At 30.0% G+C, this 13522-nt stretch overlaps 3 protein-coding genes and 1 pseudogene across 4 annotated transcripts, besides 1 other annotated feature; 2 read left to right on the top strand and 2 right to left on the bottom strand.

Annotated features, from left to right (window-relative positions):
* Window positions 1–220: 220 nt before the first annotated feature.
* Window positions 221–709, top strand: TVAGG3_0889150 (uncharacterized protein; the record flags this gene model as incomplete). Its single annotated transcript, XM_051250780.1, has 1 exon — window positions 221–709. The coding sequence occupies one exon, from the start codon at window positions 221–223 to the stop codon at window positions 707–709; it is 489 nt and encodes a 162-aa protein (XP_051086255.1).
* Window positions 710–1282: 573 nt separating this feature from the next.
* Window positions 1283–13522: part of a mobile genetic element that runs on past the window's edge.
* On the top strand, window positions 3854–4371 carry TVAGG3_0889140 (annotated as a pseudogene). The gene has a single exon. A coding segment is annotated over exon 1 (518 nt).
* On the bottom strand, window positions 8735–9052 carry TVAGG3_0889130 (uncharacterized protein; the record flags this gene model as incomplete). The annotated part of the gene is made up of 1 exon (XM_051250779.1): window positions 8735–9052. The coding sequence occupies one exon, from the start codon at window positions 9050–9052 to the stop codon at window positions 8735–8737; it is 318 nt and encodes a 105-aa protein (XP_051086254.1).
* TVAGG3_0889120 (uncharacterized protein) lies at window positions 11574–11846 on the bottom strand (the record flags this gene model as incomplete). Its single annotated transcript, XM_051250778.1, has 1 exon — window positions 11574–11846. The coding sequence occupies one exon, from the start codon at window positions 11844–11846 to the stop codon at window positions 11574–11576; it is 273 nt and encodes a 90-aa protein (XP_051086253.1).

The following is a 13522-nucleotide window of genomic DNA, read 5'->3' as shown; positions in this document are numbered from 1 at the left end:
CGGAACATTAGGTGCTATTTGTTCTGCAACGTCACTCATTGCTTCTTTATTCTTAAATATCCAATTTGCTCCTTTCTTCATTGTTTCCCAAACTTTATGCGCTCCTCTTTTTACTTTATCCCATAACTTTTTAAATATACCTGCAGCCATAGTTGATTATTTCATTAAAATTAAAAATTCATTTTCATCTTTTAATTTTGATTTTTTTATTTCATCATAAATGACGACTAACTATTTAGTGCCAAACACTAAACCAATTAATGGAAATGTATTTCATTCATTCGAAAAGATAAATGAAATATTCGCAAAGAATGACGGTAGAAGATATTATAGAGAACTTGAAAGTTCATGCTATGACTCTGATGCTCCATATTTTGATGATAAACAAACTCATTTAAGAATTACAAATCCGGCTCATGATGTGAATCAATTAGGTGACACATATATTAAACGCAAAGTTAAAGCAACTCTAGTTTCAAATAAAGCTTTCACATGTGATGCCGCTTTTAAATGCATGCGTTTATTCGTTGGTTACAAATCATCAAATCAAAGCTTTAAACAATTAGAAGTAGAAACCGAAAGAGGTGATGCTGGTTATCTTCAGATGGATTGCGCCCGTGAATCTTTCGCATTTGCAACATATAAACCAAAATCAGAAAGGAAAGTTAAAAAGTTTGTTCATTCATTATATAACAATGCAAAAATATGATAACTCAGTATGTGGTAAATATATTGACCCTTCAGAAGTTTTCAAGAAAGCAAATGAAGAAGTTGATGTCACTTTTGATATGATTATTCCGGTAAATGATTTGTTAGCATTTCAGGCGTTCGATGATTATCCTAAATCATTTGGTGATATCATTCTTAAAATTATTGTTTTCAGGGATACTTTAGTATTTTGTCAGGTTGACCCGTTAAGAGTTGCTGATTTACAAAATTATGTTTATGAAAAGATAACTGATGAAAATTATGAAAAGATTATGAATCATGTTTATAAATATGATCGCAAATTCCAACAAATCGGACTTCCTGCAAATTAATTACAAGCTTAGCCGCTACATCTGCTGACGCAACAGTTGATGACGTTATTATTTCATGCACAAAGATGGAAGTTTTAGAGGATAAATGCATTACACCAGGATACGGTTTAATTGAAGAATCAGTTAAAGCAATACCACGTTTATTCAGTAAGGAAGATCCATTCATGATTCCAGCTCAACATATTGACGTTCGTTCACTAAATGGAGGTTGCATCACTCCTGAAGGTATTAGCTCAGATTTCTCATACGCTCTTCATAATGTTACAGATGTTGTGTTAACATTTCCGAAGAATGCAATGCAAAGAACAGTTTTAGAAAATCCAATGCTTCGAGGTCTTCAGGTCACTATAGATTCCAGAAACTTCCCCGATCAAGCGATGACCACAGTGGGTGACATATTCTTTACACGTATGCTTCAAGCTTCTGATTTAGATGGAGTGAATGAATGCACGGAAGAATACGAGGACTCATTAACTAGACCACTGAATGATGATAATGGCACACCATTAGCTAGAACATGGAAAGACCAAACTTCATTCTTATGCACTATTCCAGTTCAACGTGATGGAGCGGGTATATTCTTTGATGGATTAGAAACTTTCAACTCACAAGTTACAGTACAAGTGAAAGCTTATCCAATCATTCAGGGTGTAAATGACACTTACTGTTCAAAGGTGACAAATCCTCCTCAGGTTTGGTTTACTAGGACTACATATTGGACATGGACACCGGATGAAGGTTTGAAATATCATCCAACAGGTACACCACCGCAGTATAGAAGTTCATATGATGAAATATTGATGAATAGAAATGTTTAAAATTATAAATTTATTTTTGATTAAATGGATTTAAATTCTGAAGAATTAACAGATGTATATAATACATACATAGATGATATGATTAATGAAGCATTGAGTGATAATAGAAATGCTCTATCTAAGGAAAAATTAATGAAAATTCCATATTCTGAATGTTACTTAAATTCAATCACGCAGCAATTGGTAAACAAAATAAAGGTAAAACATTAACATATTAAAACAAATTATCATTATTGCTAACACTTCACCCTATTCACACGTGTTAATTTATATCAACCGTTCAGGTTCACCTTCAGATGATACATTTGAATCTTTAAAGCATTTAATCAAAAATTCCAATTATTTATTTATCACAAGAAGAAGAAGATTATTTAAAAAACTTTTTAATGTATAAAGAATTATATAATACAATCAAGAAGCAAGATTAGAGGATAAAATTATTGATAAACAACGGGATGAATTATTTGAAACACTTTCTATTTCAAATTTTGATAGAGAATTTTTTGCATTCACTCATTTTTCTAGATGATGCCGTGAAATCAAAACTAATAACTAATGAGAAATCATATTTTAATCAATTATTAACTCAATGTCGACACATTCAGTGTTCATTCTTTATGGCTGTTCAATACTTTAAAGCATTAAGCACAAACATTAAATCAAACCTGTCCACCCTTTTCATTTTCAGTGGTTTTAGTCGTCAACAGTTGAACGTTATGCTTTATCAAGTGAATTTACCAATGAGCATTAATGAACTTTACACACAATATCAACAATTAGGAGAACATGGAAAAATAATAGTTGATTTAAATAAAGGTTCCATTAAATTCGAATAACTTTTTTATAATTAATTTTTATTTTTTATTTATAATTAAACATGACAGAAATTGCAAATCTTCTACAGGTTCCATTAAAACAAGGAACAAACAAAAAGGGTGCATATAATAGAACTATGAAAGTTCCAGACGGAATGAAAGAATTAGTCCACATTGTTGCCGGTCTTCAAAAGGATGTTAAACAAATGAGAAACGTTTTAACATTACCAGAAGCTCAAGCATATGCCAAACGTCATGGACCAAATTGGGAAGCACATGAAGCAGACATTACAGGACCAAATGGAAAGCCTGATGGAATAAATGAAGTCTTTGTTACTGATGGTCAAGGAAATATTAAAGTCATAAATGGGTATAAATTAACAATGACGGATTATCCTAAACGTAAAGCATATAATGAACGTTATCCTATGCAATTTGATGAAAATGGAAAAGCTGTTAAACAACATATCGGAGACAGTAAAGATGGACCAATTCTTTCATACCGTCATAATCCATATTCTTATTTCAATGAAGAATTAAACGCTATTGAAGAGGGACCGGAATTACCACGATATGTTAACAGTTTGATGGTCAATATGCAAATTTGAGACCTGAAATTCCAGCTAAGAAATTCTTTAAAGTTGCTTTATTCGATCCAGTGTTCAATGAACAGAAAGAAGCAATGAAAGCAGAATTTAAACCAATTCAAGTGGCAAGAATTTCTTCATCTTCACTTTCAGAAGCGTTCAAGGAATTGATAAAGAAACCACTTTATTCTCAACAAGGTTATAACTTTGATTTAATTAAAGAAAGTGATAGACGTAAATTAGAAAAATCAGATGGTTTTAAGAATGCATGTAATGAAATGATTAAAGATATTGTAAATGATAAAATAAGACTGGAAGAAACTCAAACCATTATCAATAACATAATTGGTGCAGTTACAAAGAAAGTATAAGCAAACAAGGATGAACCTTGGGATATTACCGTAACAACTAAATAAAACTTTAAATATATTTTTCTTTTTTTTATTCAATTATAAATGAGAAGACGTTTCACAAGTCAAAAGAACACAAACGCAAAAGCAGAGATTACGGTTGGTTATAATGTAAATGATGATAAATCACGAATTATTCAAAATGTTAAAGTTAATGTTAGTCCTGAATTAACAAGGTCAGCAACTCAACCAAATTTATTAACTCGTGACTTACCAAAGAAAGAGGAGGAGCAAAATAAAGAAGATGGAGACCCAATCATTTTATCTGAACCCGTAAAGAACCTGTTGAAATTCCCACTTATCCAACATACCCAGCACCACTTGATAACCCATATAAAATAGACATTAATTCTGAATTAATGAAAATATATCGCGATATCATAACTGATAATTATGATTCAATAATAAATTTAATTGACCAATCCGGTTTAATTATTTTACCTTATGAATCATTAATTCACATTATCGCCATTCTTTGTGATGTTCAAGATTCAGACGTTAAGATTCAATTTTTCATAGATGATGAGGTTTCATGCTGCGGAACAGTTGCAAAAATAAATCCTATAAAGGATATTAGCACAATTAAGATATCAAAGAACGGAACAACAACTGAACTTCATTTAACATATAATGATATTTATAATAAAATAGTTGATGAATATAAAATATCACTTGAAAAATTCTTTGTTAAGGCTATTTAATATTCAAGCATTAACATTATCGAATAATAATCCTTTGAATCATAATCGATAATAATTGACCTTTCACCAGTTTCTATCGTTTGTTTTATTTCTTTTTGTTCCCCACTATCCGGATCAGTCATTGTAATTGTTTTTGTTATAGTATCTGCTTTATCTTTAACTTCAATCTTTTTTCCATCGGGATATTTAAACCAAAATTCCAAAAATTCGATATTGTCAATCTGTTCATATTTTAATCTATCAATTACATTTTTAATACCATCTGAAAATCTTATGAAATGGTCATTATATGGGTTTGATTGAACTAAATTTGAATGAAGTGAAATATAACCTGTTGATGAATATGACATCGACTCATATTTTCTGAAAACACTAAAATTTATAACATGAATGAATTTCTTATTCGTTGAATTTATGAATTCTTGAGGTAATCTTATTCTAGTTTTATTTATCACTGGAAAATAACGCTTTACCATATTTTTAATCGTAATAAAAAATGTCAATTATCAATATTATTTCGAATAATAACTGTGAATTAAATTTAACAGTTAGTGGAATTTATAATGTTACTCTCGTTTCTGTGAGTGGTAAATTTAATCCCATTCTTTTAGACCCTTCAGATTATATATCATTTATTAAAGATGACCATGAAAAAACGTATGATATGTATATAAATAATGTGATAGTGAAATGGGATATTAACATGATTTTAAGTTATTTAAATGAATCATTTATCGTATGGTATGAAGAAAATTTTAAATCAAAACCTGATAAACTTTTTGAACTTGATGAAATAAATAACCTTATTAAATTTCCGCTGAAAATTAAATTTTGTACTCCTCGTCTTCGTTCATTGTTGGGGATATTAAATTTTGAAAAAGATGTTGGGGATGTTTTGTATTCTGACACTGGTTCTAATTTCATTTTAATCAAATGTGATAAAGTTAATACCCCAATGAGATTTTCACACCAAACATTTGACCCTAACTCTTACCCATCAATACAAAACATTTTATCCATCAACTTAAACACATTTTCTTTATCATATCCATTTCAATTATCCGGGAATTCATTTATTCTTCATTCAAAAGATTTATCAAATATTAAATTTAGAATAACTGACCTATTTGATTGTGATTTAGAATTTATGAATGAAATATTATGGCAATTTCAAATAGAAAAAATAGCTGATGAGATAACGGATTAAATATTTATTTTTAAATCGTAATAAAATGATTAAACAACAGCAACTTAAGGCACAAAACACCCAGGTCCTTCAGACCATTACATACGCCACATATGCATATAATTCAAAGACGGCAGAACAAACGCAAAGGTTGAAATATGGAGATTTGGAGATAGTATTGAAAAATGACCATTTTGAATTCGTTTGCAAAGGTGGTGCGGTGATATCAAATATAAAAGAAATTTTATTTATGAATTCAAAAATTAAAGGAATAACGGATGATATAACATCAATTCCACCAGAAGAACAAAGATATTATGCATTAAATGCATTTCCTAAAGTTTTGAAGATTGGAAGATTTAATTTAAATGAGGAATTCATAAAAGGTTTCCTAAATGACATAATGAAGAAAGCAAATTTGGTTTATGTTGATGAAAAAGATAATGAAATTAAAGAAAAGGTTGATAGTGAATTAATGAAGAAAGCAAATTTGGTTTATGTTGATGAAAAAGATAATGAAATTAAAGAAAGGGTTGAATGGTATCATGAATGGACATCAAAGATTTTAAAAACTAAAGCCGATACAGGGTGGGTTTCAGGATGTTTAGACCTTAAAGCGGATAAAACATATGTTAACGATGAGTTAAATAAGAAGGCAGATAAGGAATACGTTGATAGTGAATTAATGAAGAAAGCTGATATATCATTTGTTAATGAAGAAATAAAACAATCAGAGGTTTATTTTACCCCACCATTTTTAAATTTTATGAAATCATCAGATAAAACATTTGAAGATATTGAATGGTTATGTTTCGATGGAGTGACCATGTATTTATTTTATATAGCTGGAGTGCTTTATTATTTTAAAACAAATGATTTTAAAAACTATGAATCATTTACTCCATCCGTTTTGAATCCTGATACACGAGAGCCAATCATTAATCCAAGAATTTTTTATGTTGAATATAATAACGGCAAATTTATGGGAATGATAATAGTTGGAGATGATTTTTGCCCTTGTTATTCATTCGATTGTATCCAATGGTTCAAATGTAATTTAAATCAAGATGTTAAATTTAAATATCCAAATAATCCTATTAGATGTGTTAATAATAAATGGGTACTAATTTATGAAGTCAATCAAATTTTCATTAGTGAGGATGGGATAAATTATTATATGTTTAGTATGATGTCATCAGATTTGAAAATTGATTATACAAGTAAATGGTATTACATTAACAACATGTGTTTTATCCTACAAAATGATAAAATTTATAGATCATATTCAATACCATTTGGTCGTTTTGAACAAATTTTTCAAGCTGATGGAGACATTGAAGCTTTATGTTATGCTTCAAATGTTTGTGTTCTTGTTTCAGGTAGTATGTTGTATTCATATCCTGTAAGTTATAACAGACATATTTATTTATCACAAGATTTTTCACAGGATCCAGAGAAAACACCAAATTGGGAATTGGTTTATTCATTCACTCCAAAATTTACTCGAAATTATAGATTTACAAATTTGTTTTATATTGATGGGTATTTCATTGCTTTTGGATGTGGTGATTTAGTAAATATCAGTAGTGATGGAAAAAATTGGTCTGAAATCACAAAATTTCAAGATGTTAAAAAAGCAATTTTCAAAAATAATATGTTAATATTGATGACAAGACCAATTTTAACTTCTTACACGATTTCAATATTATATAATAAATTCAATATTCATAATGGATTAAAGAAGAAAGCAGATAAGGAATGGGTTAATACTGAGTTAAAGAAGAAAGCAGATAAGGAATGGGTTAATACTAAATTAAATACAATGTTTGAGATGATTTACCCCATTGGTTCAATATATACATCAATGAATTCAACAAATCCATCAACATTATTTGGATTTGGTACATGGCAGCAGATAACCGATCGTTTTTTATATTGTACAAACTCATCAAAACAAACCGGTGGAAGTAAAACAATTACGGGTGAAAATTTACCTGCTCACAGTCATTACGTTAATTTAAACACAACCGAAGCAGGATGGCATAAGCATAGATATTGGGATTGGTCAGGAATGACAAAAGGTAAAGGATATGATGTTAAAGATGACGTTAAATTTGCTATTAATTGTTACTGGAACGATACACAGGGTTCAGGTAATCATACACATAATGTTTCAGGATATACACAAACGACGGGACAGAGTAAAGATTACATGCCGCCCTATATGACAGTTTATGCATGGTATAGAGTTCAATGAATGCTCAATGTTTGTGAAACAAACTTTAGGAGCTCCAAAAGAGTGAACGGCATAATTTAAATTTTTATTTTAGTATAAATGAAGATTCTACCATATGGTGTTATTGGAAGAGATAAAGATGGAAACCCAATATTTGATCCAAAGTTAAAATTAAAGTTACTGACAAGACAACAACTTGAAAAGTTATTGAAACCAAAACAGGATGAAAAAATGAGAAAGAAAAAAATTTAAATTATGTAATTTTATTTTTATCATAAATGACAAAATTAATTAAGCCAACTATTTCTAAATTAATGTTACCAATGAAATCATTTCGTGGAGTAATTATCCCAGGTTCTTCACAATTAGCCAGGGTAAGTGTTGGGACTCAAGGTGGAACATTAGTGAATCCATTCAAATTATTAACTAAAGATGAAGTTAATTAAATGATGATAAAATAACTAATGAGGGGTCCCTCGGTCCCTCGGTCCCTCGGTTAATTAACATCTTTTTGAAAATGATGACAACATGACATTTTGACAACAGGGGAAAAAAAAGGAGGAAATTCATGTCTTACATTTTTTGAATAAATGAGGGGTCCCTCGGTCCCTCGGTCCCTCGGTTAATTAACATCTTTTTGAAAATGATGACAACATGACATTTTGACAACAGGGAAAAAAAGGAGGAAATTCATGTCTTACATTTTTTGAATAAATGAGGGGTCCCTCGGTTAATTAACATCTTTTTGAAAATGATGACAACATGACATTTTGACAACAGGGGAAAAAAAGGAGGAAATTCATGTCTTACATTTTTTGAATAAATGAGGGGTCCCTCGGTCCCTCGGTCCCTCGGTTAATTAACATCTTTTTGAAAATGATGACAACATGACATTTTGACAACATAGTGGGATTAATGCAAAAATAAATTCCAATCATACTTTATAAAGCTTCATTTACAGGTATTTCATCGTCAGTAAATGAATCCTCATTATCATTTGGTTCAACCTGTTTATATAATCCTTTCATTTCTTCTTTCAAAACATAATACCACGTATGTTTACCGTCTGTTTTTCTTTGTTTCTTTTCACATTTATCCTTAATGCTCATTTGAAAATTCTTGTCTTTCATGTCTGATGGTTTGCAGAATAGAGCATTTTTACACATCATACCTGCACACAATTCATCATAATGTGTATTTATCCATTCATCTAAAGGATTTGTTGATAATTCCATTAAATCTTGTTTGGCTTCAGTCATCGGTATGATTCGTACATTAAATGATGAAAGGTCGTAATTGATAAAATATGTTAGTAAATTATCATAAAATTCCTTTGTGCATGAATCCATTAAATTCTTGAAGTAATCAAATTGACCCTTAAATTTACCATTAACCCTTAAAACTGTATATCTTCTGTCTCCAACTTCAATTTTGACAGGGTAAACGTTATTAGTTACGAAAATAAAATTGGCAACATTCTGAGCAGTTCTTCTGGGTTGATTCTTTTCATTAATTCTTATCTCATTATCCGTTATAATTGATTTCAAAGCGTTGAAGTTTGCGAGTCTATCTTCACCTACATTCTTGAGTTCATTAAGTACAAGAAACATTTTATTTTCAACAACTGAATTGAAATTACCCGTTAGCTCACTTATTTCAGTAATGTTTTTACATGAATAACCGGCGAGAAGTTCAGAAATAATGTCTGTAAATCTGTTTTTACCTATTCCCTGAAGTCCTTTCAAAATAATTGCTGTTTCATTCTTGATTCCGGGATGTTGAATCATTGATGCAATCCAGCCGAGTAGGTATTTATACACTTCATCGTTATTATCACAAATGGCTTCTTTAATGAAATCATAAACATCTCAATTTTTGAGTAATCAGGCTTTTCGAGAACGTTGTATTTATAACCTTGAAACGTTGAGAAAACATCTGGGGAATCAGATTTAAAGCAAACACCCATAACGGTTAATGAGGATAATTGATTTAGTAGTACGTCCCATGCTGTTATGGTTTTACCTTCTTCTTTAAATAATTTAATCATTTTGAGTGACTCTTTCATGTTTGATTGAAGAACGAATGATATTTGATTCATTTTATCATGAATATATAGTCTTTTTGAATGAAGTATTTGTTTCCACAATCTACAAAACGAATGACACGTGATAAATCCTCAATTACTTCAGAACTGTTTTTATACTGATGATTTTCAGCTTTACGTCTAATATCTGTTATCAAAAACGAGTCATCAAGTTTTATATCAAATGTTATTTTTGGCTTACGTAATAAAGGTAAAACATATTCATCATAATATTCCTTTTGATAAAGTTTTAGAATCTTACCAAAACAAATGGAGAAGTCATTAAATGTGCATATCTATCACGTGCTTTTTCAAAATTACTTTTTGCATTTTCTGTTAAACTGCAGAAGTTATAAACGTTGTCGTATGCTTCATTAATTAAATGATTAGGTAACGAATTAATAGCTTGAAACAGTGTGAATAATGTAACTTCTTTTTCTAAATTCATGTTTCCACCATCATTATGTACTTCAAAATCACAGATGCCATCAACTATGCTCTGGGCAAGTTTATCGTCAATGTTTACATCTTTGTCTTCATTCATTATATTCTTTATTTCTTCGTTCTTTTGTTCAACTCTTACCTTAATATTCAAATCATTTAATATATCGTTTACTGTTCTAGTTAATGTTGAATCATAACTTCCACGAATGAATGAGTATGTATTGATTGGTTCTTGCATTCTTGCGAACTCTTGAATCAACCATAACCACTAATGAACGCTTTGAATCATCCATTGAAGTCATGATATCGATATCATAATCATTGCAGGAATAACATTTAATCATTCTGTTCGAGGTTGAATAGAAGAAATTAGTGTTGCAATAAATGTGAAGACCTCCTGAAGCGGTTTTAACGATAACATCTTTATCCGAAAGTTTTGATAAAATATCTTTTCTAACTGTTTCTTTAAGTTCATCATTGTAGATTTATTGATATCAACATCTATAATCGTTAAATTTGAATTTTATTTACTAATAAAGCATACCAGTTTTCCTTCCTCTTCCTCCATCATGTTTGAGGTAGTTATGTAAATCAATCTTGTTTTCACCAATTCTTTCGTTGAGGGTTTTAGTTTCTGCCACAACTAATTCTCCAACTAATGAATCAATAACTTTTTCATCAGAAACGATAAAGTCGATGTTGTTGTTTGTTGCTGTCATTTATATAGGAATAAAAAAATAAAAATAACTTTAAAACTAACTTTATTTTTGTAAGACATGAATTTCCTCCTTTTTTTCCCTGTTGTCAAAATGTCATGTTGTCATCATTTTCAAAAAGATGTTAATTAACCGAGGGACCGAGGGACCGAGGGACCCCTCATTTATTCAAAAAATGTAAGACATGAATTTCCTCCTTTTTTTCCCCTGTTGTCAAAATGTCATGTTGTCATCATTTTCAAAAAGATGTTAATTAACCGAGGGACCGAGGGACCGAGGGACCCCTCATTTATTCAAAAAATGTAAGACATGAATTTCCGCAAATTCTTTCACAAACTTTAGAACAGCATAATTTAAATTTTTATTTTTATCATAAATGGATACCCCACAAGCTCAAAATTTACCACGAATCATAACAAGGGAGGAAATGATAAAAATGATGCGAGAACATGTTAAAAATAACAAACCACTAAAACTGAGAAAATGTGGTTATGCAGTAATGATGGAAAGAGAGATGTTGTCGAAGAGGAATAAAAATTAAATTTGGATTGAGTTTAAAAATTCATCTTTATTAAATTCATCTCTTCCAATCAATTTATTTATTCTATTAAATTCTTTTATTTTTGCTTCACTCAGTTTAAGGATTGAACGGCAAGTTTCTAATTTTTCGATTATTTCTTTCCTCTCTTTATCGTTTTCAACCCCACCACATTGCGGCTTCTTTTTGTAATAGCATATTTTTGATTTAATTCTGTTTAGTTTCTTTTTATATTCATCGTCTGGACTCTTGACTGCTTTGTTGTTACTCATTTCTTACGAAATAAAAAAATTAAATATTATTTAAATATAATGGAGTAATAAAATAAATCGGAATTTCTATTAATTTATTGTCAACTTCAACTAATGCATTGCCGTTAATATATCTAACAAATTCAGCTATTGTGTCAAATCTTCGTCTTCTTTTTGTCATTGATTTATCAGTTTTTCCATAATCGAGATGAATCAAAACTTTATCCCCTTGTTTAAAATTCATGAGCCCCGAATTAATTTGTTCACGTTTAACATCATTCAACCTTTCCATTTGCTTTCTAATATATTCCCATTCTTTTGAAATATCATTTTTCATTTCCACTGGTTTCATGTTAATAGTTCTATGCCATGTATTATTGTAATAATATACTAACTGCTGTATGATGGAGTCATGATTTCCATCCCAGTATATCTGACCGTTAACCCCTAACGCATCTCTAAGAGTTCTCATTACGCATCAACTATTTTATTATGAAACGTATATGGAGAGGATGAAAGTAAAAATTAATTTGTGGGAAATAATGAGTCATACTGCCTGAAATCCTTTATCACCATCACCCCTGATATTATCTACTTTTCATGATCTAGTAAGTATTGTATAGCTCTTCTTGTTTCCTGTTCTGTTTTCCCTTTCACCGGAATGCAATATAAATATCTAGTGTTAATGTTAATGGCAAATAAATAAGTAATATTTCCTTTTGAATATTCCAGATGATCGATTTCGTATGAATAAGGTGAAGGTGCAAATGATGGACGACTAAATTTTTCTTTTAATGGTTGAATTTTCGGGTCAATTGGTTTATTTAATATCTTGAAACCCTTTTTAAAATCTTTTTGTTTCTTTAATGTTTGAAATGGATATAATAAAGTGAATGATGAAGGATTAACTGGAGGGGGAGGTACTGTCGTTGGGGGTTTTGGTGTTGCAAGTGGTTTAATTTTATCTGCTTTGATTTTGGATTTCATTCCCCCCTTCATTAATTCCGGATGTATTCTATTCATTTGTTTTAAATATGCTGTATATAAAGGTTTGATATACTTTCCCGCTTCGAGTTTATGTTGAAGGATGAATTCCAAAAGTTGATCTTCATTTAAAAGTCGGGCTGAATATGTTTTAACTAATGAATCATAAATTAAAGCTTGTGCTTCATTTATGAGCTGCTGAACGTCCAAACTTTTCTCTTTTGGCTTTTGCGGCTCAGGATTATATAATTTATATAATTCATCAATATCTTCTTCTGTTAATACTTTATTTTTGAAATCTTTCAACTGTTTAAGTTGTGATTTACTTTTTCCCTTTGAATATTTTCCTTCTTTAATGTTCTCTCTTAAACGTTTAATTATTTTATCATGATATTTCAAAATTTCGTTTTTATAATACCGATAGTATTCACCATATCATCACCGTAATTTTTCATCATTTTTGGAGATATGATTTTAATTCATAATAACTAAGAAAATTTTGATTAAATACTAAATCATCAATTAAATTTTTAAATCTACGCTATTCATTTATATAAAAAAAAAAAATGTTTAAGGGTGCCCGCCTCTTTGTCTCTTCTGGCATTTCATTAAATAAATGGCATACAACATCCATTTTCACAACATACAGCTTTAGTGTGTGCTCCTGTTAATGCAGTCTTACCAATTGTTAAGCGAGTCATTGACCCATTTTT

The sequence above is a fragment of the Trichomonas vaginalis genome, chromosome VI (genome assembly GCF_026262505.1).
Source record: "Trichomonas vaginalis G3 chromosome VI, whole genome shotgun sequence".
In the NCBI taxonomy this organism is placed as follows: Eukaryota; Parabasalia; order Trichomonadida; family Trichomonadidae; genus Trichomonas; species Trichomonas vaginalis.
Note: the sequence above shows the minus strand (reverse complement) of the source record. Positions and strands in the feature narration are given on the sequence as shown.